Source organism: Passer montanus, unplaced genomic scaffold (assembly GCF_014805655.1).
Source record: "Passer montanus isolate IOZ18808 unplaced genomic scaffold, ASM1480565v1 scaffold44, whole genome shotgun sequence".
NCBI lineage: Eukaryota > Metazoa > Chordata > Aves > Passeriformes > Passeridae > Passer > Passer montanus.
This window is the reverse complement of record NW_024369262.1, coordinates 261,222-284,976: the sequence shown is the minus strand read 5'-3', so window position 1 is coordinate 284,976 and position 23,755 is coordinate 261,222. Positions and strand designations below refer to the sequence as shown.

Below are 23,755 nucleotides of genomic sequence, written 5' to 3'. Positions count from 1 at the left end.
TTATGTTCCAGCTTGGCTCACAGAGGAGATGCTGAATTTCAGCCCCATCTCCTTGGAGTCCTTGGCCAGGCCCTCAGTGACATCCAGCAGAATTCAAATTACACATTTTCTCAGTCAGGCATTCGGGATTACTTGGAAAATTAACCCAGAATGTGGGAGATTGTTTACTAGGCACAGTTTAGCTGGATGGACAATAGAGATCTGTCCTCTCTGGCTGTGTCTGGAGGAATTGGTAGAACAAAGGAGACTATTGAGTTGTCCTGCTGAGGGAAGTTGTTTCTTGTTTGTCCTCATCCTCACTTTTTGGTTTTTAAAGTCCTCCAGTTCTCAGAGCAAACAGCCACCACTTTGAAGATGTGTGGTGGGCTCATCCACAACTTGCAGGCAGTTTAGTAAACCTTGAGCTCAGTAAGAACTATAGCTGTGTTTTGTGTTTCCTTCTGCCCTAAGCAGGTACTGCACATCAGTTTGTGCTCCAGTTGAAGCAATGGCTTGTGCCATGTGCACTGTGCACAGTGTGAGATGAGCATCAGAGGAGGACTGTGGTTTCTTGGCAGGGTCATTCCCTTGCCTGGCCTTGTCAGTGAGAGCCTGGGCAGGAACCCCTTGTGTGAGGGGTGCACTGGCCAAATTAGTTATCAGCAATTCAGAGGAAGGGTTAACAAGCAATTAAATGGTAGCTGGGGATTTTTAACTGAAAGCAAAGATGGTGAAAGTTTGAGTGTGAGAAAGAAATCAGTTGTGCTCTCTTTGCCTTGATTTCACCACAGCTCTGCTGGGCCCTTTTTCAGCAGACAGGAAATAGCTTAAACTGGATTATCAGCAAAGCAAGGAGTGAGCCTGGAAATGGGATGTTTGCTCCAAGAGCATTTTGGCTGTGACCTTGAGAGCCTCCAAGGCATGTGTTGGGCTGCTCCTGGCAAGGTTTACTTTGCACAGCTCCAGTTTTCCAGTACAGTGTCAGTGACTGGACATGAGATAAAACACAGAGTCCTGATGATGCCTGGAACCCCCAGAAACTGGGGAATTATTGTAAAATCACAACTGCCTTCTTCTTCCCATTCTTGCACCCAAACTAAGCTTGTGTTCCTTCACACCTTGCATTTCTTCAGCCCCTGGTGATGTTGGATCCCTTGGGGGCTCCCTTTGGGATTGGGTGTGAGCTGTTCTCCCCCCTTTGGGCCTGGCTCTGGGCTCTCCCCCTGCTGACTGCAGTGCCTGTGTTGGTTCCCTCAGGTGCAGCTGGAGAGGATCCGGCAGGCAGATTCCCTGGAGAGGATCCGTGCAATCCTGAACGACACAAAACTGACGGACATTAATCAGCTCCCTGAAACATGACACCCTGATGGGCTCCAAGGCTGTGTCTGGGGTTTTTAACTCATCTTTATAGCAACATTAATTATTATTTAACTCTAACCGAGAGAGCAGAAGACAACAGAGGGGAGCAATGACTTAAGTTTTGTTTCTAGAGGGGAAAAGGTTTCGTACTGGGCAGGAAGAGAGCACAAGGGTGACTTGTAGTGTAGGAAGGAGAATTTCTAAAGGAAACACTAATGAGTGCAGTGTTTCGTGTTCCACTGAGTGGGATCAGTCCTTACATTCTGAAAAACTTCCCTCTTTCAGCCGACTTCGTAACCTAATATAGAGTTTTGGAACATTATACCCCTGTCTTTCCCTCTGTTCTTTCCCCCACTACTGTGATCAAAGTAGCTGCTGGAAACTATTGTCCCTCCAAAACGTTGAAGAGCAAAGTGGTTGAAGTTTTTCTGTTTGAATAGTCAGTAACAGTATTCAGCTAGCAGAGAGAATGAGGTGTAGAGTATGCTGTATGAATATTTTATATTAAAATATGACTTTATTAGCAGGACACTGGATATTGATCTTATTTCATAACTCAGTACTTTTTTTTTTTAAAAACCATTGGCTCTGTGAAGAATCTGAATGCTGCTGAAATGTGGATATGAGTGAGCTGTGTATCTCCTGAACAGATAAATGCTAATCCAAAAGAAAAAGAACACTGTACTGAGAATTTAACTCCTTGCCATTTTTCTGTTGAATTCAGATACAGAAAGAAAAGCACAAGAAATGCACTGTTTTGTAATCTCTTTTCACAAATGTAATTTAGAATATGGAGCTACAACTGGTTGTTTCTCATCTCCTAAAGCTGAGCAGTGCCTGGAATCCCTTCTCTGTGGAAAAAAAAAAACAAACAACAAACAAACCAAAAAACCAAGCAAACAAAAAACCCAACCAGAAAAAAAGTTGTGTGCATGTCTGAGCATTGGCCCGAGGTGGTGCAGGTGTGCTCTGCTCTGGGGTGGCACCAGCTGTGCAGGCAGGAGCTCTCTGGGAAGGGCAGGTGCTGAGTGAAGCTGTTCCTGACCCCTCTGCCAGCTCAGCCTCGTGTCAGCTCACAGGGAGCCACTCTCAGACACTCCTGGGCAGGGCACAGACCTGCAGGAGCTGCAGGATTGTGCTGCTGGAGGGGGCAGTGCAGCTCTTTGGTGTCCTGCCCTGCTCAGAGGTGGCTCCTGGGCTGTCCCCTGGTTCTGCTCCCAGACTGTGAAATGACACTGAGTGATGTGGCAGCAGAGGCAGGAAATTCTTGTGATCACTCAGTTGCCAGGTTTGGGTTTCTTGTTCTATAAATGTCCAGAGGTAACATGAGCATCCCTCCTCCTCCTCCTCCTGCACTGCTGGAGTTCATGCACACAGCTGGATGGATTCCTGAGCTCTTGCAGGCGTTGTTGATCCTGGTGGTACAAACCCAATTCTTGGACTTTGCAACTCACTTAAAGGAGGCTGAAGGAGCAGATCCCGCTGTCCAAAACTTCTTAGTTTCTCCTCCATTCCTTGATGTTTTTTCTTCATATACTTGGCCAGAGATCTGCTTTTCTTCATCACCTTCAAAAGTGACAGAAAATGCTCCAAACTGCAATGCACATGACTATATATTTGAAGTGCTTAGATCCTATTTTTAGCAGTGTATATCCTGCTACTGACATAAAGTCAGAACCAGTGGTTTTGAAGAGGAATGCCTTAAAAACAGCCAAAAAAGCATCATATAAGCTCAATTCCTTTCCACTCATTACAAGAATTAAAGCATTTTATTCACCCTAGCAATTAATTCTCCTCATAATCCTGACACCCAAAAGTAATCTTTCCCACCTTAGTAATGACTAACAGATGGCAGAGCTGTCATGTCTAGAGATGACACTTACTGTCACATAAAGGTGACGTTGAAGTGTGGCTTGAGTCTTATTTGGCTATTACCAGATTAGGGTTTTTTTACTCTTCCTCACTATTTGCTGAACTGTGGGTGACAGCAGCCAGGTCCTGATGCATAAATCCAGGACCAGATATTGTTATTCAGTTTTCCAATGGCTGGGTAGACTTTGGAGACAAAACTACAGGCCTTTAGTAGGAGCTGCAGAACAGAAAGGAAAGCTTTTTTTCTCTGTTTCCCCCCTCCCTTGCCAAAAACTAAGGTGTAACAGGTTACAGGGTTAGTTACTGTAACTGGGGACTGCTTCACCTGTGCAGGAGGTGTAAGGAAACCTCCTGTAGGGCAAAACTACACCACATCCTGCACCCTCTTCAGCAAGCTGAGCTCTTTAGGAACTGCACCTTGAGGTCTTTCACAGTGAAGTATTTTTTGGGTGTGTTTCTGGCTGGTCCCAGTGTCAGGGAGCAGGGGCAGGGGCTGTTCCTGCCCTTCCAGCACCCCTTGCTGGTCCCTGTGTCTGGCCTGTTCTCAGCAGCCCTGGCTGTGCTGGCTCAGAGCGTTTCAGGTGCTCCAGGGCTGGGGGCTTTTCCTTGGTTTGTTTTTATGGCTCGTGGGCACAGCTTTCCCCGGGTGTGCTGGTGTCAGGGCAGGGTCAGGGCAGGAAGGAGGGAGTGGGGCAAGTGCTTTGGGCTCCTTGGTGGCCCCAGGGCCTGTGGAGCTGTTCCCAGGGCAGACCTGCAGGCCTGGGGGTGTGCACTGTGTGCTTTTCCTGGTTTGTGAAGCAGGCACTGCACAAGTGCCTCGAGGAAGTTCCTTTGGTGTGGAGAGGAGGGCAGGCAGCTCTTGCATGGTTTTCCTTTTCACCTCCCTGTTCCATCACCAGCCCAACACCTGTGCTCCTGTCTCAGTAGCAGCTGTGACCGTTTTAGTGTTGGAACACGAGTCACCCTTTTCACCAACTGCTGTAATGTCAGACTTTTAAACAATTCAGTTTGAAATTGGAACCCTGGCTATTCACAGAAGTGGTGGGAGATGTGCTCCCTGCAAACTGCTGTCCCTCCTGGGGGAAGGACAGCAAAGCTTCAGCAGCAGCAACTGAGCTTCTGCTGAACTCAAACTCAAAGGGGCCTTTCAAAGCAAAACAAGACAGTGTGTGCCAAATTTGCAGAGCAAATTTAAAAGACTGTAAATGTAGGAAAAGCTCTTGGTGTAGATACTCACTGGATGATGGATTCTGGTGTTGCTGTTTGTGAACATGAGAAAACAAATGCTCTTCCTTCCAGTTCTGGGTGTTGTGGAGCGTGGCTGGGGCCGGGGTGGGCTCTCCTGTCTCAGGCAGTGCCACTGCTCAGCTGTGACAGGGCTGAGCTGTTGGTGGAGGCTGGAACAGGGCCCAGGTGGAGTTCTGTCTGCATTCCTGTACCTGTATAGTCTTAACCTGTACAAAGTGTTCTTGCAGCATGTCTGGTACCCCCCAGCAGTGCCCCCCTGTTTTAGCAGTGCAGTAACTCCTGTCCCCCCTGAGCTTCACCACGGCGCCTTTTCCAGGGGCAGGGGGGAGGGACAACAATTCCTTATTGTCCACTAGAGTCTGTCTACAGCAGAGACTGAATTGGCCTTGTAATGGCAAGGACTGCAGAGCCATCTTTTGCAAAAGGCAGTGTTTGGAAGTCAATACTGCATTCCAGTGAGCCAAGCCATTGGTGTCCTGTGCAATCGTGGGTGTAGAATTCTGCTGTCTCCAGGATTCCAGTGTAACCATTTGTTAACTGTACTGAAGGTGTGTCCTTTATGGAGAAAGTGTTCCAAATTAAAAAAAGCTGCTGAAGTGTGTGTGTGCATGCCTCTGGTCTTTCTCCTCTGCTTCCTGCCACAGCCTGCGCCCAGGGAACCCCTGATGGAGCAAGGCTGGGAGACCATCCCAGGATAACCCCAGGGAGCAGCAATCCCCCACTCCTGAGGCAGCTGCAAGAGTTACCCTCTAACACCCTGAATATAAAACACCTGCAGCAAGTCCCCTTTCCATGACAAAAACAAGAACCACAGCATGTGAGGAGTCATATCAAAAGTATTTTATTTCACAATTCTTTACAAAATACTATGTAAAAGGTGTATTGTTCAACATACAAATGGTAAATATACAAGGGAGAATAGCAGGGGCAGGTAAAGCTGATCCAGCCCCTCGTGCAGGGTCCTCTCCAGGGACAGGTCAGAAGTTCACGTGGCTCCTGATGTCATTGATCTGTTTCACCATCTCCCGGATGTGCTCTCCCCTTCAAGAAAAAATAACCCAAGTCAAAAGGCTGCAGAGAGCTAAGCAGGAAGGGAAACACTTCAGGTGGTAGAAGCAGGGAATGGGAGCAGTGCCTGTCATCCCAGGCTGGGTTACAGACTGCCCTGGGATCCTGGGGCAAAAAGCACTTCCATACATCTGCTCAGTGCTGCTCTCGGGAGCTGCACGTCCTGTGCCCCAGCCCCTCCTGCAGCACGGCTTCAGTGACACCTGAGACACCTGAACTGAACCTGAGTGCCAGGCCTCAGGCTCCTCAGGAGGGCCCAGCTTGCACTTACTCCTCCCTCAGGACAGCCTGGATGCACTTGCTCTGGTAGGCACTGAGGCTGATGCTGGGTTTGCGAGGGCTCCGCCCCTTCTCCATCTGTTTCTGTTGGTATTCCTTTTTCATTTTCACCTGGGAGTTGAGGAGAGAAGAGAAGGCCACAGTCAGTGCTGGTCCTGCCTGCCGCAGTGGAAGCTTGTTAATTACAGACTGCTGTGTTGTACTGCAATTAATTGGTTATTTCTGTGTTCCAATCTGTCTGCTTTTGCACTTCCCACAAAGAGAAGAAACGTCCCTGCCAGGCTGAGGAAGGGGAGCTCTCTGAGGGCTTGCAGTGTGTGCAGAGGTTGTCTGTATTAGCACCAAGGGCCCAAAGCCCCTTTAGTACATTGTTAATTAACACAAGTACAGCATCACTTTGTTGGCAGGACTCCTCTGTCAGCACTGAGGGATGAGCTCAGTAACCTCCCAGCCCGGTCATTCCTCCTCTCACCTGTCTGATAGCATTGCTCAGGTGCTGCAGCTGGTCATGGATTGTCTGCAGTTCCTTCTTCATATCTTTTTCAGTGTCAGATAGAACAGGAAGCTGAGAGTGGAAACTCCGAAGGACTTTCTTCATCCTTTGAAAGCAAGAAATGTCTCTGAGTTAACTTCCCTGGTACCCAGCTCTGCTCAGACACCTGCAGCCTGGTGCTTTGGCCATGCTTCCCAAGTCTCAGGGGCTTCACCTTCCCCTTCCAGCTGGTCTCAGATGGCATTCTGCAGGCTGGGCCTGCAGACTGATCACACCAAGCCCCAGCACAGGGAATTTCAGCAGCCCAGTCTTGTAACTAACCAGTGCAGCAGCTCCTGCCCACTGTTCTACCATGCCTGCAAACTGTTTAACATCAGGTGGTCTTGTAACTAACCAGTGCAGCAGCTCCTGCCCACTGTTCTACCATGCCTGTAAACTGTTAAACATCAGGTGGTGTGAGGTGAGATAGAGCCCCGTGTGCACTCACCTGTTCATGATGTCTTCTTGCTTCTCTTTGGCTTCCTCATACTTGTCAGCCAAGCGCTCGGCCATTTCCCGCAAACTTTTCCTTAAGGCAAGGGAGAAACAGTTCCTTACTTCAGATCCACACAGGGGACAAGCCAGGGTGTGGGAACAGGACAAGGAAGCTGAAGAAGCCAGCTGGAGGAGGGAGCAAACCTAGAGGCTTCCCTGTGGCTGGGAATGCCTTCACTTGTCACCTGTTCCACACAGGGCCTTGTCCAAACCACCACAGAGGTGAATCATTCCTGAGGTCTGACTGGGTAAAGGAGACAGCTTCTACTCACCTCTCCTCTCGACAGTAATTCAGATCCTCCAGTTGTTTCTTTTTCTGTCCCCACAGCAGCTTCACTCTGAAGTAAACACATACAAAAACAACCCCAAAACACTTCAACCACTTGAATCAGGCTTTACACCACAGAGAAAATGCTGGGAGTGGGAAGAGCTAAAGACACTGAAAAAGGAGCAGTGAGAAAAAACTCCCATTTTGTCCTAACTGTATAGTGTAAATAACTATGATTTGAAGCAGCAGAGACTTACAGCAATTTTCCTTTGTCAGGATTAGTGCTGAGGTCAGACTTCCTGCCACCCACATGCCCAGGCAGGCAGACAACACCACAAGAAAAGTATTTTATCTCTGTGTGTATTTACCCTTTTTTTCTTCCCCTATAAGCCACTACAGAGATCAACTACTAAACTCACCCCTGCTTTTCCTGATAACTTAGTTTTAAGTTCTGGTATTCATTGTTAGTTTTACATTTAGTACATTTACTCATTCACCAGGATTAGACCCACAGTGCTGCTGTGTCACAGAGACATGCCAGCACATTGTTATGAGAGTTTTGCATTACCTTTGCTGAATCTCCTCTTTTGCCAGGTCCTGTTTCAGTATATATTCCTCTCTGAACACCTGGGTGGCTCTGCTGAGGAGCTGAAGGCATTCTTCAGGGGGAGGAGCAGCATCTTTATCTGCAGATCTTAAGATTGAGATTTTTGCCATCTTATTAACATGTTCCTTTGGAAGGCTAAACAACTTCCAGTGTTTATGGTAAAGCTCAGGGGGGGTCTGTTTTGAAAGGGAGGAATTACAATGAAATCCCTTTGACATGAGGAAATCCCAAGGTAGCTTAAGATACTCCAAACCCAATGGCCAAGCAGTGAGAACCTCATCAGCTGAAGGCAGCCCTGCTTTGAGCAGGAGCCTGGAGCCAGGTGATCCCCTCCCAGCCTGCACCATCCCTGGGCTGGATGCATCCCCCAGTGCACAGGCACCAGCCAGTGGCAGGAGCTGTGCCCCAGCACTGCCATGCCCATGTGCTGTTCAACAGGAGCTGGCCAGCACCCAGTGTTCCCAAGTGCTCCCACTGCAGGTGCCCCAGGGCTCTGCTCACTTGAGGTGCAGGGGGTTGGCAGAGCTGCGCTGCAGGATGCCCTGGATGTGCTTCTCGAAGGAATGCTCCGCCTCGGCCACGATGCGCAGCGGGGACACGGCCAGGTCCTTGTCCTCTCTGGTGCACAGCAGGGGAGGGGAGGCAGGATGGACGGTGCTTCTGCACAGGGAGAACACAGTCAGACACTCAGGCTGAAACAGCTCAGAGCCTCCTCACTGCAAGCGAGGCACTGTGGAGCTCCTGTGTCACTGCAGCTGTTTCAGTTACGTGGTAAATCCAGCCCTAGCAGGGCAGGTAAAGCTCACATCCCCACACCTGTCTGGTCATGGCTCAAACCAGCAAGAATCATAAATATCCTCTGGCTTAAGGAGAAGAAAGTTCCAGAACAAGGCAGGCAGGCACTGCAACAGCAGCATGACCTTCTCCACAAAGCACCCTGCCTGGTCACTGCCCACCTGTGTGGAAACAGTGACATAAACAAAAGGTCTCTAGGAGAACCAGATGTTAACACTGGCTCTGCTGATGGTACCTGTCCTACCTTAAACAGTCCTACAAAAAATAAGCTCAAAATAATGTCACCCCCTCAAGGTGTTAATTTCATTGTGCAAATGCACATTTACACCACTCTGTATCTTTGCCACCACCTCCAAAGAAAGTAACTGGAAGCACAAACAAAAATTCTACTTCTTTTTTTCCCCTTTCAGGCACATATAACCTCAGCAGCCCATTAAGAATATCCACACTACTGAAAAATCTCAACAATACTATCAAGGACATTTTTTTGTCGTAGTACTGACTAGAAGTGATCTGATTAATTATATCCCCTATAAACACCTCATCAGCAGTAGGTAACTACTACAGTAACACTTCAGTGCTCAGCCAGTTCAGAAAGCAAAACTCCATGGTGTGTCCTAAGAGGTGCAGAAGCCTGGGGTGAAACAATCAAAGAGTAATTGAAAAAATAGGAATATCCTTTTTTGTCCTTTCCATGCAGTCATGGACTTCAACTGAGAACCACGTACAAGAGAGGCCTTGTGATGCACTCATAGCTGTTGGTGATACAAATCATTGTGGGCCCCAGGACATCAGAAACGATCCAGAATCCTCTAATTGGAGCAGGCTGCCTGAAGGGAAGAACACAAAAATTATCCAGTCAGGAAAGTTCTTTGTTCCTGAAGTTGTGCACCTTCACTATTTTGGAAATGCTCCAAGGTCAGGTAAATGGAAGTGAAAGTTTCTGCTGGTCTGACAGGTGATTTTCAGACAGAAACACAAGAATTTAAGCTACTACCCTAACTGTGCAGTAAGAATTCTGATACACAAATTGCTCAGCTGTATCGTTTGCAATCTTTTGAGCTTACTTTAATGGCAAGAATGCAGCAAAAGATGACAAATCCAAAATATTTTCCATAGCAATCCCCAGCTTAAAAGCAATTGAGAAAGAGTTTGGTTTTTTACCTGCATGGCAGTGGTTTTGTACAAAGAATATGTTCAACAAAGCACTTCTGTTCTGCTCCCAGCTCTTGTAAACTGTCTTTGTCTTCCTCATCTACAAGGAGACATGTCAGGATGCATCAGATCCACTCTGCAGGGTGAGGGATTGAGTGGTACTTGCATCCACCAGCCTGTTACTGGCAGATGTTCATCTGTTCCTCACTTCCCTCACTCACCTGAACCAAGGAATTTGTGCAGTTTATTGATCCATGTCAAGCCCACGCTGTGGACACCAGCTTCGTGTGTGCAGTGGTATCTAGAGGGACATTTGGGATCTGAAATTGAAGCAGAAAATATAAGAGATGGCACTGAACTGAGGAAAACTCACCCTTCATACCTGCACTGCTGGTACTGTGTATCAACTTAGTGTCCTGTCAGCTTTAACATCTTAGTGCAAGCACCAGAAACAGACAAACATGTTAAAAGTCTAAAATACTGATCAGTTGTTTTGAACCCTTCCTATCACACCACATCTGCATCACTCAGATAGGTTTTCAATAGCAGATTATTAAAACTCACAGACCAGCATTCTGACAAGCTGCTTGCTCCCAAAGCCCCAAACATTTTGTCCTGCCCCCAATTCCATGGGATAAGCAGGTCCTTCTCTCAGGATCACCCTCCCCACAGAACTCCCTCACACTCACAGATCAGCACAGATGCAGAAACTTAAGACTTTATACCCTCAGATGACAGGATTTAGTACTGACCATGTGTGATCTACACTGGAGCCCCTCCCAGGCCTGCTCCTTCCACAGCTTTATTGAGGGCATCAGGCAAATCCTTCCTCTGACCCCCCTGTTTGTCTGACACCGCTGAGAACATGCAAATAACTGGACCCTAAATGTGTGGAATAAAAAGCCACAAGATGAACAACCCTACCTCGGTGCAGCTTGATTGGGCAAGAGAAGTCAGACTCCAAAGGATCTTCCTCATCTCCTGTGGCCAGTTTCAGTGCAAGTTCCAGCTCAACACATTCAAACACGTACAGGGAAGGAATAAGATCAGATCTTGGGTCCCAGGACTTCTCTGACTGTGAAGAGCATTGAATTCTTCTGTCAGACATCATTTAAATAGGAATGCCAACATAAATAGCATCAAGAAAGAGCCACAAGATTTAATTGTCAAGGAATGTAGTTCAAGTTTACTTAAAAAAAATTAACTCAAACCCAGGGTTTCTTAGAAAATCCTCCTTAAATTAGATCCTAGTAAATTTGATCATAAACTGATCTATAGTCAGGGTACACAGGACTGAGTTAAAATAAAAGTGTCAGGGACTGGCTGAAACAGGAGAAAGACTCACTACCTCATTCCAAAAGAACGCAGCTTTGGCACTTGGCACACACTTCCAGGCATCCTGCCACCTTGCAGCAAGAACTCGCATTAAAGAAACAAAAATACCTACAGAAAACACCAAACCAAGGCAAGGTACCTGCTCATCGTCCTCCTCTCCATCCAGCACCACGCAGTGGTAGAGCATTCCCGACTCGGTGGCAATGACCAGGATGTTTGGAACACAGGGCAGGCACAGCACGGCGCAGGCGTCGTAGCCGTAGTTGTCCTCGGCAGCCGGGTGCATGGGCAGGGGGCCCAGCAGCTTCCCCAGGCTGCCAGTGCTGCAGGGAAGAGGGGATTGTTCTCAGCCCAGCTCTGCAGGGGACTCCCCACGGCTGTCAAACAGTGCCTGCAGTTCTGAGTCCCATCAGACTGCTGCAGATTGCAAATCTGACCTGCAGCTCCGTGGTGGAGATCTCAGAGGGGAAATCAGAGCTCATTTTGTTACATTTTATGCTTTCAAAGCAACCAAAGCTACACTGCAAAAATTCACAAGGAAACACAAAATACTCATGGAAAGCTCAAGTTAATGGTTACTCAACTGGTTTCTTGCACTTCACATGCAGCATTTTGTGCTGTGGCATTTCTTTGGGCAGAACTTTAGATGGACTAAGGCTATCTCTGCCTGCAGACAGATCTCAGTGCAGAGGCACACAATGCTGTTTCTAACCCAAGTACCACACTCTTTAACATTCAGCTACACAAGATCTAACTTGCAAGTCTTGCACCATCTTCTCAGTTTTCTAAAGTAATTCCTTCTTGTATCATGTTTTATTCTTGATTAATCATCCTGACTTTACATTGCAGAACATGGCTGTGAACCCACCATGCTCTTCAAATATTTCTTCTCCTAGTATGCCCCTGGTTCAATGAGCCTCATTTAAAGCTAAGGATGTCTGTGCCACAAAATACACAGAACAGCCTTAGACCCACTGATCTTTTTACAGCCCTGCGCCTCCATATCAGATTGCTGGTGGTAAATAATGCACAGTGCATTCTGAGCAATGCAAGCTGCACTCATAACGTTTGGATGAGAAAGGATGACACACTGGTTTTGGATTCCAGTCCATCAGCACTGCCACAGAGACAGAACAGGCTGCAATACAAGATAACTCAGCCCAGCATCCCTCACAGAGTCCCAGCCGAGCTGAGAGGTGACTCTCTCCCCCCAGCACTGCACTCCCAAGCACCCCGCGCGCGCTGAGGGCAGAGCCTACCTCTGGAGCAGGCTGACGTAGGTGAGGAAGGTCTCTCCATTCTCGTAGAGGATGTAGAGGGGGTAGCCCAGCACCTCCTCGCTGCCGCGCTGGCCCAGCGCGTGCTTCGGCACCGGCACCTGCGGCCCGAAGTCGAAGGCCACGGCGGTCTCGCCCAGGGACGCGGTGTAGGCTCTCCTGGGACAGGGCACAACCAGAGGGTCAGCAAGGACTGAGGGCACCGTGTTTGAGTGCTCCTCAGGGAGGTGTGCCGAATCCCTGCCAACCCCACCCAGCAGTGCCAGCAACAAAAGGGTGTAAGTGACACCCCTGACATGGCATGTGGCTCCTGCGGTGCCCCCGCAGCTTCACAGGATGCAAGAGGGGTTCTGGTATTCCTGTGAGGGACACCACTCCGTGGTGCAAGAGTTCTGCTTCCAACCAGGCCAAGAGCGAAATAAAAAGATAATCTATTTTCTACATTCCTCACTCACAAACATTTTCTTAACCACATTTTACAGTCAACGTGTGTTTTGAAGCTGCTGCTCTGACAAATGCTTGACTGTACAGTTTGTCACCATTTGCTTTAGAAGGGTGGGGGAGAGGAGAAGGAAGAAGAGAGAGAAGGTGACAGAGAGGGAAAAGTGTAGGTACTCTGCTATGAAGAAGTGCTTGCACTATAGAATTCATATGAAATTTTCAGGCACATTTATCATTATTCATTAAAAACACAGCTGACAATACTGAGCTTATTCTGCAAAAACATTTCGAAACACAAGAAGCCACACCAACCCTGTTTTGATGGTAAGAGTCTCCTCCTCGGTGTCTGAAAGCACAATCACTTTGATGGGTGTGTGAGGCACCTTCAGACTGTAAAACCTGGGGGAAACAAACATCAGCCATGTTCACTCTGCTGGCAGTGCTGCACATTCCCTGCTGACACAGCCACATCAGCCTCTCTCAAATTCCTCCCATCCTACTTTTTTAATGCTAACTCTGGTAAAAATGGCAGGATGCAAATACCCAGTGACAAGTTAAGGCTGGACACGACAAAAACCACACTTCAGCTAATCAAACACAAACGGGGCTCACCTTATGGTGTTGTCTGATGTCAAGAGCACAATGTGGGGCTCCATGGTGTCGCAGGGGTACCAGGCTGCATGCTTCAGAGTCAGGGATGTGGAGCTGGTGAAGAAGCGCTCCGCAATAGGAATGGTGCTGGAACACAGAGCAGAGACACGCGCTGTGACTGGGACACACAGGCTGCTTCTCAAGGGAAGCGGGGGCAGCAAGAGCTACAGACACAATGAAAAGGTTTCAGAGTCTTTATCTGTACTATGAAAGTTGGAAAGCAGCCTTAACTTGAAGCCCTCTGTTATTTCCACCCAAATATCTGCTTTTAGCTGCCACAGCTGAAAGACTCCAGAGGAGCTGCCCCATCTCTGGACATGTCCAAGACCAGGCTGGGCAGGGCTCAGAGCAGCCTGGTCTAGTGAAAGTGTCCCTCTCCACAGCAGGAGTTGGAACTTGCTGGTCTTTAAGGTCTCTTCAAACCCAAACCACATCCTGATTCAGTTAAAAGCTGGAGGAGCATCTTGCTCCTCAGTACTTCCAGCAAGTTTAGAAGGTTTTTTCTGGGTTACTTGACAAGCAGCAAGCATTTGAGCCAAAACAATTTCATTCATGACTGCCCTACAACAGCAATACAGCCTGTACCTTCCACCAGTGCCTTCTGTATCTGCCTAACCCCAAGAAAGGGATGCTGTGGAGGAAGAGTGGCAGCACAAGGGTGTCATTATTCACCTGAGGTCTCACCCACCTGCAGTTCACCGTGGATTTCCCCCCTTCAAACTCGGAATTCTTGCCCCAGCGTTTGGGCAGCTCCAGCACCATGAGCCCCTTGGTACCAATGAGCGCCACATGGTGCTGGGCGGGGCTCAGCAGCGTCTGGTGCACGTCGAAAAGGGGCGGGTTTATGCACAGAAGAGTCTGAAAACAGAAATGTTACAGGGAAGCACAGCTCATCTTTATTTTGGATGGTGATCTTCGCGGCACGGAATGAGGCACAAAGCAGTGGGTTCCTTGGGGAAAGACACCCCAGGGCGGGCTGAGGGATGATAATGCTCCTTCGAGGAACAGACCACCTCAGCCCCGTGCCCACCATGGCCCTGCTCCCCTCACACCAAGCATCCCCCCACATCCCCTCACGCCCCTCTTCCCTCACGGTCCGCCCAGCCCCTCACAGCCCCTCACACCCCATCGGCCCCTCACACCCCCTCCTCTCCTCACGGCCCCTCACAGCCCCTCCCCGGCCCCCTCCTCCTCATCCCCTCACACCGCCCTCCGCAGCCCCTGCTCCCCTCAATCCGCCCCTCCGTCCCCTCAGCGCCTCCCGCGGGCGCCGGGCGCCGGCCGCACCTGGTAGCGGCCGAGCGCCGCGGCCAATCGGCGCCGCCGCCCGCGGACTACATTTCCCGGCGTGCCCCGCGGGGCCGGCGCGCTGCGGGCTCGGCGCGATGGCGGCGCCGGTGCAGGGGCACCGAGCGCGGTACAAGAGCCCCGGCGGGCCGCCCTGGAGGGAGACGTACCGCAGGGTGAGCGGGGACGGGGCTGTGAGGGGGGCACGCGGGCTCCCTCCTCATTTGGACCCGGTTCGGTTCCCCCCGGGGCGGGCCGCAGCGGTCCCGCTGGGGCGGTGAGCCGCACCCCGTCCGAAACTCTTTCCTCGCCGCGCCCCGAGCTCCTTCTGCCACCACCCATCGGGAGCTGCCACCCCACTCCCCTGCAGCCCCTCGGGACATGGCCGGCCCGGTACCCGCCGTGCCCCCTCAGGGGTTCCCGGTCTCTCTGCTCCGGGTTCCCCCAGCCCGGTACCCCCGTGTCCCCTCAGGGGTTCCCGGTCTCTCCCCCCGGCTCCCCCAGCCCGGTACCCCCGTGTCCCGCCCGGCCGGCGCTGACGGCCCCGGGCTCTCTGCCGTCCCCGCAGCGCTGCATGGAGCGGCTGAGGAGCAGCCGGGCCAAGCTGCTGGACCGCTACCGCCAGGCCGGGGACGGGGCGTGCGGGGCGGCGCCGGGCGCGCTGCTGGTGCAGGAGGTGATGGAGCAGGAGTGGCAGGAGCTGCGGGACAGGCTGCCCGGCCTCGGCGGAGAGCAGCCCATGGAGCAGGTCAGTGCTGGTCCCCAGGAGCATCAAATACAGCTCCCTGCGGGTCTCACTTCAGCTTCTCACTGGAGCTGATAAAACTCAAGAGCTTCAGGGTTTGCCAGTTCTGCAGCTCAGGCAGGGTGTTGAGCTGTGAAAGTGCCTTTGGGCATGAGTGGGGAAATTCCATATTTCTTTCACAAACAGCCCGTAGATCACAGCAGAGGGTTGGTTTCCTCATCTGGGCTTTTTATAGCTGGCTGTCACTTCCCTCTTCTGAGAATGGAAATGAAACCTGAATGTCTTAAAAAGCAAGTTCTTGGACAGGCTGTACTCAGATCCCTTCTGGCTGGCTCTGCACGTGTTTACAGCACAGGTTGCTTCCCACTGTGCATGGGTTTGCAAATAGCGGGATTGGCTAGACAGGAGAATAAGAGTGGATTTATGTTGCTCAGTCAGGTGCTGGAAGTGAGAAAGTGGCTGGAATGGGAGGATCACTGACTGATTCACCTTTCAGATGCTGGAGGACCCTGATGAGCTGGCAGTGCTGGAAGAGATCCAACAAGAACTGATCTTGCAAGGTAAGATCTTTACACATCTTCTGACTGCTGTGTGATCTGTAACTTCCTGGTAATGCAGAAAACTGAGGCTGCACTCCTTGTTTCCTGCAAACCACGTGATACAGGGGAAGTGCCTCCTTAGAAATCTTGTTGAGATTGAGGCACTGAGGCACTGAGACCTCTTCTCGCAGTTTTAAGAGTTTAAATGGCATTTTAAGGCCTGTGAGGGAGGCTAGAGAAACAGGACTGAGATCTGTTAGCTCTAGGAACCTTTATAAATCAATTCAGGATGTTTCTCAGGTGCTGATCTGAAAGTAGAAAGACCCATGTGAGACGAGCTGAGCCACAGGAAAAAAACCGAGTAGGAATGATTTTGCTAAACATAGAAATCTGACTCAGAGGAGTAAAAGTTCCTAGAAACTGCTATCCAGCCCAGGCTGCTTGTGGCCCCAGCTCTGGCTGTGCTGCCCAGCAGGCCTGAGGGTGCTTGGTGTGCTGTTGTTGCAGAGCAGTTGGTCATCGAGGAGTACGAGCGGAGCCTGCGCTTCGATGAGGAGTGTCTCAACGCCATGCTGGACGGCCTGGATGCCACTGACAGGGTCATCTGCCCAGTATGTAGGAAGTAAGAAAGCCCTTGGCATTGGAATCAGATTCCCCACTCCCCTACAGCAGTCTGGTGTGGGTCCCAGGACAAGGGAAGAGATGAGAGTCTTGATTCTATGTTTCAGAAGGCTGATTTATTGTATTATATTAAAATGCTATACTAAAAATAGTAAAAAAGATTTTATCAGAAAGCTAGAAGGGAATAGAATGGAATAAATAACAAAAACCTGTGACTCTCAAAGTCCAACACAGCTAGACCATGAATTGGTCATTAAATAGAAACAATCCACATGGACCAATCAAAGATGCATCTGTTGGTAAACAATATCTAGATCACATTCCACAGCTATCAGATAGTTATTGTTTACATTTCTTTTCTGATGCTTCCCAACTAGAATAAGAGAAAAATCCTAGCAAAGGATTTTCATAAAAATATTATAGAAACAGTCTGGGCTTAGAAATGTGCAGAGAGAGGCTGCTGTTGATTTCAACAAAATAAAAATGCCTGAGCAATGATCTAAATCTAATGGGGAGGTGCTGGGTTTTTTCTTGCTAAAATCTTCCCTTGTTCTGGGTGTCATGATGCTCATTGTTTGCTCTTCCCAGGAATAACCTGTCTGTGAAGGCTCACTTGGTTTGTTGCCAGTGTGGATTGTACATCAGCACACAGGTAAGCTGCACTGTGACGTGTGTGTGGCATCCCTGCTGCTGCAGAGGCAGCTTTAAGCTACAGACAGGAACTTCAGCTGACTTTCAATGAATTATTCTCAGGATATGACAGAAGGGAAGCTTCGGTTACTTCTGGAAAACTCCTTGACAGAGCACAGTCAGAGGTGCCTGCACAGCCCCGAGTTCACAGTCACCAGTGGCATGGAGGAGGAAGCCAGTCTGCTGATGAGCTGCCCAGTGAGTGTGACTGTCAGGCTCCTGGAAAGGATCCCTGCTTGGATCCATGGCTCAGTTACATGGGCAGAAACCACAAGGCTGTTGATCCCTGGGTTTGTGTGGCTGTTTTTTCACAAAATTCCTTGGAAATGGCTTTACCTTTGACCACCAGTAACCATAAAAGAGAAGTTCCAAAGTACACACCTTTAACTGCTGGATTAGGGATTTTTTCAAGGACCTGTCAAATTTCGTGCCCTAGCTTTACCCAACAACTTTTAAGTCTTGTGTGCACCATCTGTTCAGATGAGTGGTTCATGAAGAAAAGTTTTAAAAATTACTTGTTTAAGCCTCCTGAAAAAACTTCATCCAGTTGTCTGGATCTAACATCAAGTCCAGCCATTCCCCCAGCACTGCCAGGGCTGCAACTGAGCCATGTCCATTCATGAAGAAAAGTTTTAAAAATTACTTGTTTAAGCCTCCTGAAAAAACTTCATCCAGGTGTCTCAGAGAACACACAGCAGCCCTTTGGCTCAAGCTAGAGCTGGTGCTTGCTTTGCTATGTAAAACCAGTGTGAGGACAGTGGTAGGCGCAGAGCATTTCAAATAGAGCCATGGAATTGTTTAAGTTGGAAAAGACCCCTAACATCAAGTCCAGCCATTGCCCCAGCACTGCCAAGACTGCAACTGAGCCATGTCCGCAAGTGCCACATCTACATGTCTTTTAAATCTCTCCAGGGATGGTGACTCCACCACTGCCCAGACAGCCTCTGCCAGTGCTCAACAACTCTTTTGTGATTTTTTTTTTCCTTCCCGAATCAATAGTTTTTCCAGTTCAAATAGTTTTGAAGTTTATACATTAACACAGTTCTCTGTTCAACTTTTTTGTAAAGGTCTGTGACTCCTGGATGATTCTCCTCTAAGGTGATTCAGCTGCTGCTTTCCTTCTGGAAGACTTCAATACTAAACCCCACCCAGAGCTGCTAGGACACTTGTGTACATATTTCTAACTGCTGTGTCAAAAAGACACTCCAAAAGGCAGTAGTATTGCCTTGACCTGCACTTTTAACCACACAGAACATGTTTTGAAATAAATATATTTAGTTTATTTTGGCCTTGGTCTTGTCTTTAATACTACATCAGTGATCTCACAGCTCATGTTGGACTTCAGCTTTCTCTTTGAGTTTAAATGAATATTAAATAAACTAACTTAAATAAACTTAAAACCTTCAAACAGCAATTGGAGGCAGCAGTTTAAGCAGAAGTGCTCAACCATCACTGCCACAACTACTATGAGCAGCTGTGGCACAGAGAAACTGCCATCACTTTCATGGCAGCTCTGGTAGAGCAGGAAGAAGAGAAACCACCCTTTTCAGTGATATGTTGAACAGTTTTTATTCTTCACATTCACTCTCAGTTGTACAAAAAGCCCTATGCAGGGCGAGGCAATTCTGGCCTGTAGCATCAGAGAACTTGACTGGGGCTGCACCACCACTGCAAATCCCCAAATCCAAGTGAGAATCCTCCTTCTGCACCTTCCAAGTTACTTACTCTCTGTATCCACTGTGAAGTTATATTTGGGTATTGCTGGATGAAGCAGCACTGTGGAATACCCACACTTGAGGCTAAGTTTCCTAGCCTGACCTACTGACATTTGACAAAGCTTTTAAGGTCTTCAAGGAATTTGATGTACTCCTGGTGCTCCAGGGCTGTGCTGAGCTCTATTAACTCATCAGCAAAGGTGTTGTCCACTCCTCTGTCAGCCAGGAAATCCATCAGGTGATCGTAGAGAGCCTGGAGCAAGGAAGAGAAACCTTCCTTAGTGGAACACAGCTGGAGGGGGTGCATTAAAATGTCCCCTGGCAAATGGCACTTCCTCCCAGGAAAATCAGGCCCAGCTCCCACTGATGCTTTACTTTTTAGTGTTCATATTCTCCAGATTCTGTACTGCCATTAGTGTGTGACTCTGAACTTCATATAAGTGTCAGCAAGTTCTCCTCACAGCTCAGTCAGACAAACCAATCCTTTTCCAGCCTGATAACCAAGGACACTGCTGCAGCTTTGGGCCCAAAAAGTGCAAACAGCAAATTGAAGAGAGAATCTGGGAGGATGGGACTGCATCACCTGGAGCTGGGATTAGACAATTAACCCCAATATGAAAATGCACCAAAACTTACAAAAGTGTGAAGACTCATGACTCATCCATCACCTTGGGTGTAGCCCTGGCTGGGCTCTTGCACTGCCCAAGGTGTATCCTTCAAGGCCTTTTAATAAATCCCTATTTTATTCCTTTAACAGTGTCTATCCTCTGTTCTAGGCAGCCTCTCAAGGCACCACCACAGGAGGGCAGGCCTGACCTTGGGTAGAACATTTAGACAGAAAGGGCCATAGAACACATAACAAAAACCCAAACTCAGCACTACAAATGAACTGCACCTTGGAAATGATCCCCAGACTGTGCAGTCATCAGGGAAGTGTGTCAAGGATGACACAGTCAAAGCTCTGCCTGTTCCCTCTACCAGGGGTGAACTAACACTTTGGAAAGGTATCTGATGTACAAGTTTGTCTGAAAGGCTTAAATGTTAGTAACAAGCTTTGCTTTTTCCTTTTCATACATATTTTAAATTAATGTTTTAGGGGAAAAAAGAATAATCAGTGTGGGATGGTCTACAGCACACTAGGCAATTTTGACATGAATGCTTCTCAAGGGGATACACTCTAGGATTTATTTCTACTTTCAGTTTTAAACATATGACAGCCTCAAACTAAAAACTGTAGATTTTGAAATCCTGGTATTGAGAACACACAGATTCTAGTGTGCATTTTTAGTGTTACAACTCTAACAACACACCTGGAAAACCAGGACACAATGTATTTTTTCAGATACCACACACAGATGCTTTTATCTACACATGGTGTCTGATAAGCCACATTGTTAAACACACAGATCAAAAGATGTTTAACAAGTGTCAAAGCATTTCCAGAATGTGATTCCCTCCTGGGAAATCCACCTATAAAATCTGGAATGGAAGAAGTTCCTCCTGTCTGTCCTGATGCCTGGTAATGCCACCAGCAGTGCACGACCCTGGGACCATGGAACACCCTCAGTCTGCAGCAGAACCACCAGCTCAGGGCAGAGCAGGGCCAGCCCCTGTCTCAGACATCCAGACAGGTTTAATTGCCAGCCCAGGAGCAGAGGGACAGCCAGGGGAGGTGAGCTGAGAGCCCTCTGAGGCCTTTAGCAGCACCTACCCAGTCAAGGGAATCCGTGTTGAGGGTGTAGTTGGTGTCCTTCCAGTCAGTTTCTCCAGTGGGCTGGAAGCTGACCTCTCTAATTGTGAAAATATCACTTTCTTCCTCTCCTTCATGTCCAATCTGAGGCAGGAAAACAAATGCAAGGCATGCAATTAGCTGCAATTAGTGGGCTCGCTCAGCCAGCTCATCCCCAGGCTGGGAATACCTCAGGAAAAGCCCCAAGGCCAGACAAGCTGTGCCTCTCCCCTCTCACCCTGCCTGTGAGGACAAGCACAGACAGGCACAGAACTCAGGAAATCCTCTCAGCTTGTGCAGCCATGGAAATCAGCAGCCTGAATTTTACAAATATATAAAAACTTCTGTGTGGTTCTAAACATGTCTTCCCATGTCTGTCTCATCTTTGTCAGCCAAGACTGGCTGTTAAACATCTCCTAACATTTACAAAATAAACCACAAATACCAGTGCGAGCAAAAGCTCTCCATTTTATTTTCTCCCCTCCTTTTTTAATCCCTACTTTCTACTGTAATTCAATAAAGAGCCCAGTAAGCTGACCAGAAACACCAGGGCAGGATGTGAGGAATGCCATAAACATTTCCTCCCCACTATTCTTGCAAACATAAAGCCTTTTTTGTGATTAGGGGAGACTGGATACTGTGCTGACTCAAAAAAGCAAGAGATTATAAAGAGCAGTTAAATCCAAGAGGGGCACAGTGATACTCACCTCATCTTCAGGGAAATGGCAGTCAAGCACAAGGGTCTGTTTTGTATCATCTTTTATTACTTCCACAACAAAGTTTGGAGTTGATGTAAGTTCAGGCTAAATAAGAGAACAGTTGCATCAGCTCTGGCATCTGAACAGGAGCCAAGGCAATCACAGCACAGCCCAGCCCAGCCAGCAGTGGGTATTCCCTGACACCTTCCACTATCCCAGGCTGATCCAAGCCCTATCCAGCCTAATCATCCATCCCTAAACCTCCAGGGATGGGGCAGCCACAGCCTCCCTGTGCCAGGGCCTCCTCACAGGGAACAATTTCTCCCAATACCCAGTTTAGCCCCACTCCCTGTCAGTTAAAAGCCAACCCCCCTTAATCTGTCACTCCTTCCCTTGTACAAAGCTTCCCTCTCCCACTCTCCTGTAGACCCTTTTGGAAGGTGCTAGAAAGCCTCAGAATTCCTCTAATTTCTCCTCTAACTTCTCCTTATTTCTCCTTTAATTTCTCCTTATCTCTGCCTTTCTGCAGCAGAGAGGAAGATCACAGCCAGGGGACAGGCAGCCCTGGAAAATCTGAATTTTATGACTTAATGCTCCCAAATATCACATAAGGGGGAGAAAAAGCCTCAACACTTGAGGACAAGGCTCCAACTTTCATGTGTCCCCAGCATTAAGTGCACATCAAGGCTGTTACCTCCTGCTCATCAGGTTTCTGCTGCTCCTGTGTGTCCTCTTCAGCCGAGGGTGGGATGCTGTTATTGATGTTGAATGTAACCGTTATCCTGCACAAGAAACAGAAACAGTTCTTTTGAACACACCCAAAAATTGCCCATCAGAACGGGTCTCCTGAGCCCTCCTTCAGGATTCACACAGTGTGAACAAAACCAGGCCCTGCAGTTAAAAGAAACGCCTGGGAGAAGCTGCTCCCTCCAAGTGCTCCCACTTTTTTGGTAAAACTCCCACCCATGATAGGGCATTTTTTCCTTAACTCGCTTTTATTTCTATTAAGGGTTTTGAATAAGGATGCCCCCAAGGAACTGCTCTCTGATCTGGGCAGGGTAAAGAACACTGGCCTGATAATTCCTAAAGTGTATGAGCCCTCCCATTCTTGAGGTAATTCACTGTAGGCTTTTCTCCCACATATCCAATAAATACCATCAGGGGCTTTCCATTTTATTTTTGTATTTCCTGGGTCATTCCAATACCCTCTCAATTCTACCAGGGACTGGTAAGGGTTAACTCCAGAGCCTTTATTCCAGCAAAGTTCAATTCTGTCACTCCATTCACAGTTCGTTTCTTTTTCCTGACTCCCAATACCTGGCAGGAGGTTCTGGTTGCCAGATCCTGCTCTTATCATTTGAGCTTTACCAAACTGTTATTTTTAAAACAGGAAGACCACGTGAAACTTTGTAACACAAAACACAGTAACAAACTCGTGTGAAAAAAAGCGCCTTTGGGCCAAAAGTGGTCACAAAAAGAGCCTTGGCAGGGTGCACTTTGGGCTGGGAGCACGTGGAGAAGCCTGGTCACTGCGACCCACCCACCCTCCCTCGGTGCTGGGGACCCTTCCCAGACCCCACTCACTTTTCCCCCGCGATCTTCCGCACCAGCTTGGCCTCCGTGCCGTGCACCTCCAGCTCCCACCCCCCGGAGACCTTGGGCAGGGACTTGTGCTTCTGGATCTTCTTCTCCTCCTTGATCTCGTCCGTCAGGAACTGCGCAAAGGCTTTGTCCCCTGGCGGGAAAGAAAATGGGGTTAGGGAAAGGGAGGGTTATAGAGAGGGGGGAATGAAGGAAAGGGTGGGGGGGTGAGTTCAGGGATAAGGGGTGTTGGTAAAAGAGATGCTGGAAACGGGGTTAGGAAAAGGGGGTTTAGGGAAAGGGAGGGTAAGGAAGGAGGGGTGTAAGAAAAGGGAAGGTTAAGGAAAAGAGGAGTGGAGTTAAGGGAAGGGTAGGTAGGAAAAGGGGGTTTGGGAAAATGGGGGTTTGGGGAAAAAAAAGGGGGTTAGGGAACGGAGGGTTGGGGGAAAAGGAGTTGGGAAAAACGAGGTTAGGGAAGGGTCAGTAGGGAAAAAGGAGGTGGCGAAGGGGGCGTACAGGAAAAGCGGGCCTAGGCAGTGACAGAATTTAGGGAAAACCGGGATTACGCGGAGTTGCCCTAGGGAAAGAAGGGCAGCAGGGAGAGCCCCCCCGCCCCACGTGCTTCCCAGCACGGAGGGGGTGCAGAGCACGTGTCCGCCCCGCGCCCTCCCGAGGGCGGCCCCGCTCCGTCCCCGCTCACCCTCGGTGTGCAGACCGCCGCAGCCGCAGGACACGCGGCCGGCCGAGCCCCGCCGCGGCCGCAGCAGCGCCGTGCGCCCCGTCTGTCTC

At 48.9% G+C, this 23,755-nt stretch overlaps 4 protein-coding genes across 6 annotated transcripts in view; 2 read left to right on the top strand and 2 right to left on the bottom strand.

Moving 5' to 3' along the window:
- The window catches only part of RABEP1 (rabaptin, RAB GTPase binding effector protein 1), a 40,648-nt gene extending 35,589 nt beyond the window's left edge, over positions 1-5,059 (top strand). For 2 of the 3 annotated variants that reach the window (XM_039720435.1, XM_039720434.1), the window contains exon 18: positions 1,237-1,660. In XM_039720435.1, the coding sequence (XP_039576369.1) occupies positions 1,237-1,338 (102 nt within the window). In that variant the 3' untranslated portion in view covers positions 1,339-1,660. Of the gene's footprint in view, positions 1-1,236 lie in introns of all 3 variants that reach the window. The other variant, XM_039720433.1, reaches the window with a different exon arrangement.
- A 217-nt stretch (positions 5,060-5,276) lies between these two features.
- NUP88 (nucleoporin 88) lies at positions 5,277-14,683 on the bottom strand. The gene is made up of 17 exons (XM_039720767.1): positions 14,649-14,683; positions 14,050-14,219; positions 13,323-13,448; positions 13,023-13,109; positions 12,252-12,428; positions 11,132-11,315; positions 10,582-10,732; positions 9,879-9,977; positions 9,667-9,757; positions 9,231-9,332; positions 8,209-8,367; positions 7,669-7,794; positions 7,105-7,170; positions 6,786-6,866; positions 6,278-6,404; positions 5,798-5,916; positions 5,277-5,499 (listed from the first exon to the last, which is right to left on the bottom strand). Exons 2-17 carry the CDS (start codon positions 14,121-14,123, stop codon positions 5,436-5,438), a joined length of 1,833 nt encoding a protein of 610 aa, XP_039576701.1. The 5' UTR covers positions 14,124-14,219; positions 14,649-14,683; the 3' UTR covers positions 5,277-5,435.
- A 3-nt stretch (positions 14,684-14,686) lies between these two features.
- On the top strand, positions 14,687-18,525 carry RPAIN (RPA interacting protein). Its single transcript, XM_039720768.1, has 7 exons — positions 14,687-14,824; positions 15,217-15,396; positions 15,890-15,953; positions 16,440-16,554; positions 17,142-17,205; positions 17,307-17,441; positions 18,311-18,525. The coding sequence occupies exons 1-7, from the start codon at positions 14,747-14,749 to the stop codon at positions 18,338-18,340; spliced, it is 666 nt and encodes a 221-aa protein (XP_039576702.1). The 5' UTR covers positions 14,687-14,746; the 3' UTR covers positions 18,341-18,525.
- Positions 18,526-18,785: 260 nt separating this feature from the next.
- Positions 18,786-23,755, bottom strand: part of LOC120507782 (complement C1q binding protein) — a 5,652-nt gene continuing 682 nt past the window's right edge. The window contains exons 2-7 of the mRNA XM_039720868.1: positions 23,667-23,748; positions 22,970-23,120; positions 22,080-22,167; positions 21,395-21,490; positions 20,670-20,792; positions 18,786-19,211 (exon numbers count right to left, since the gene is read on the bottom strand). Coding sequence (XP_039576802.1) covers positions 19,062-19,211; positions 20,670-20,792; positions 21,395-21,490; positions 22,080-22,167; positions 22,970-23,120; positions 23,667-23,748 — 690 coding nt within the window. The 3' untranslated portion in view covers positions 18,786-19,061. The remainder of the gene's footprint in view (positions 19,212-20,669; positions 20,793-21,394; positions 21,491-22,079; positions 22,168-22,969; positions 23,121-23,666; positions 23,749-23,755) is intronic.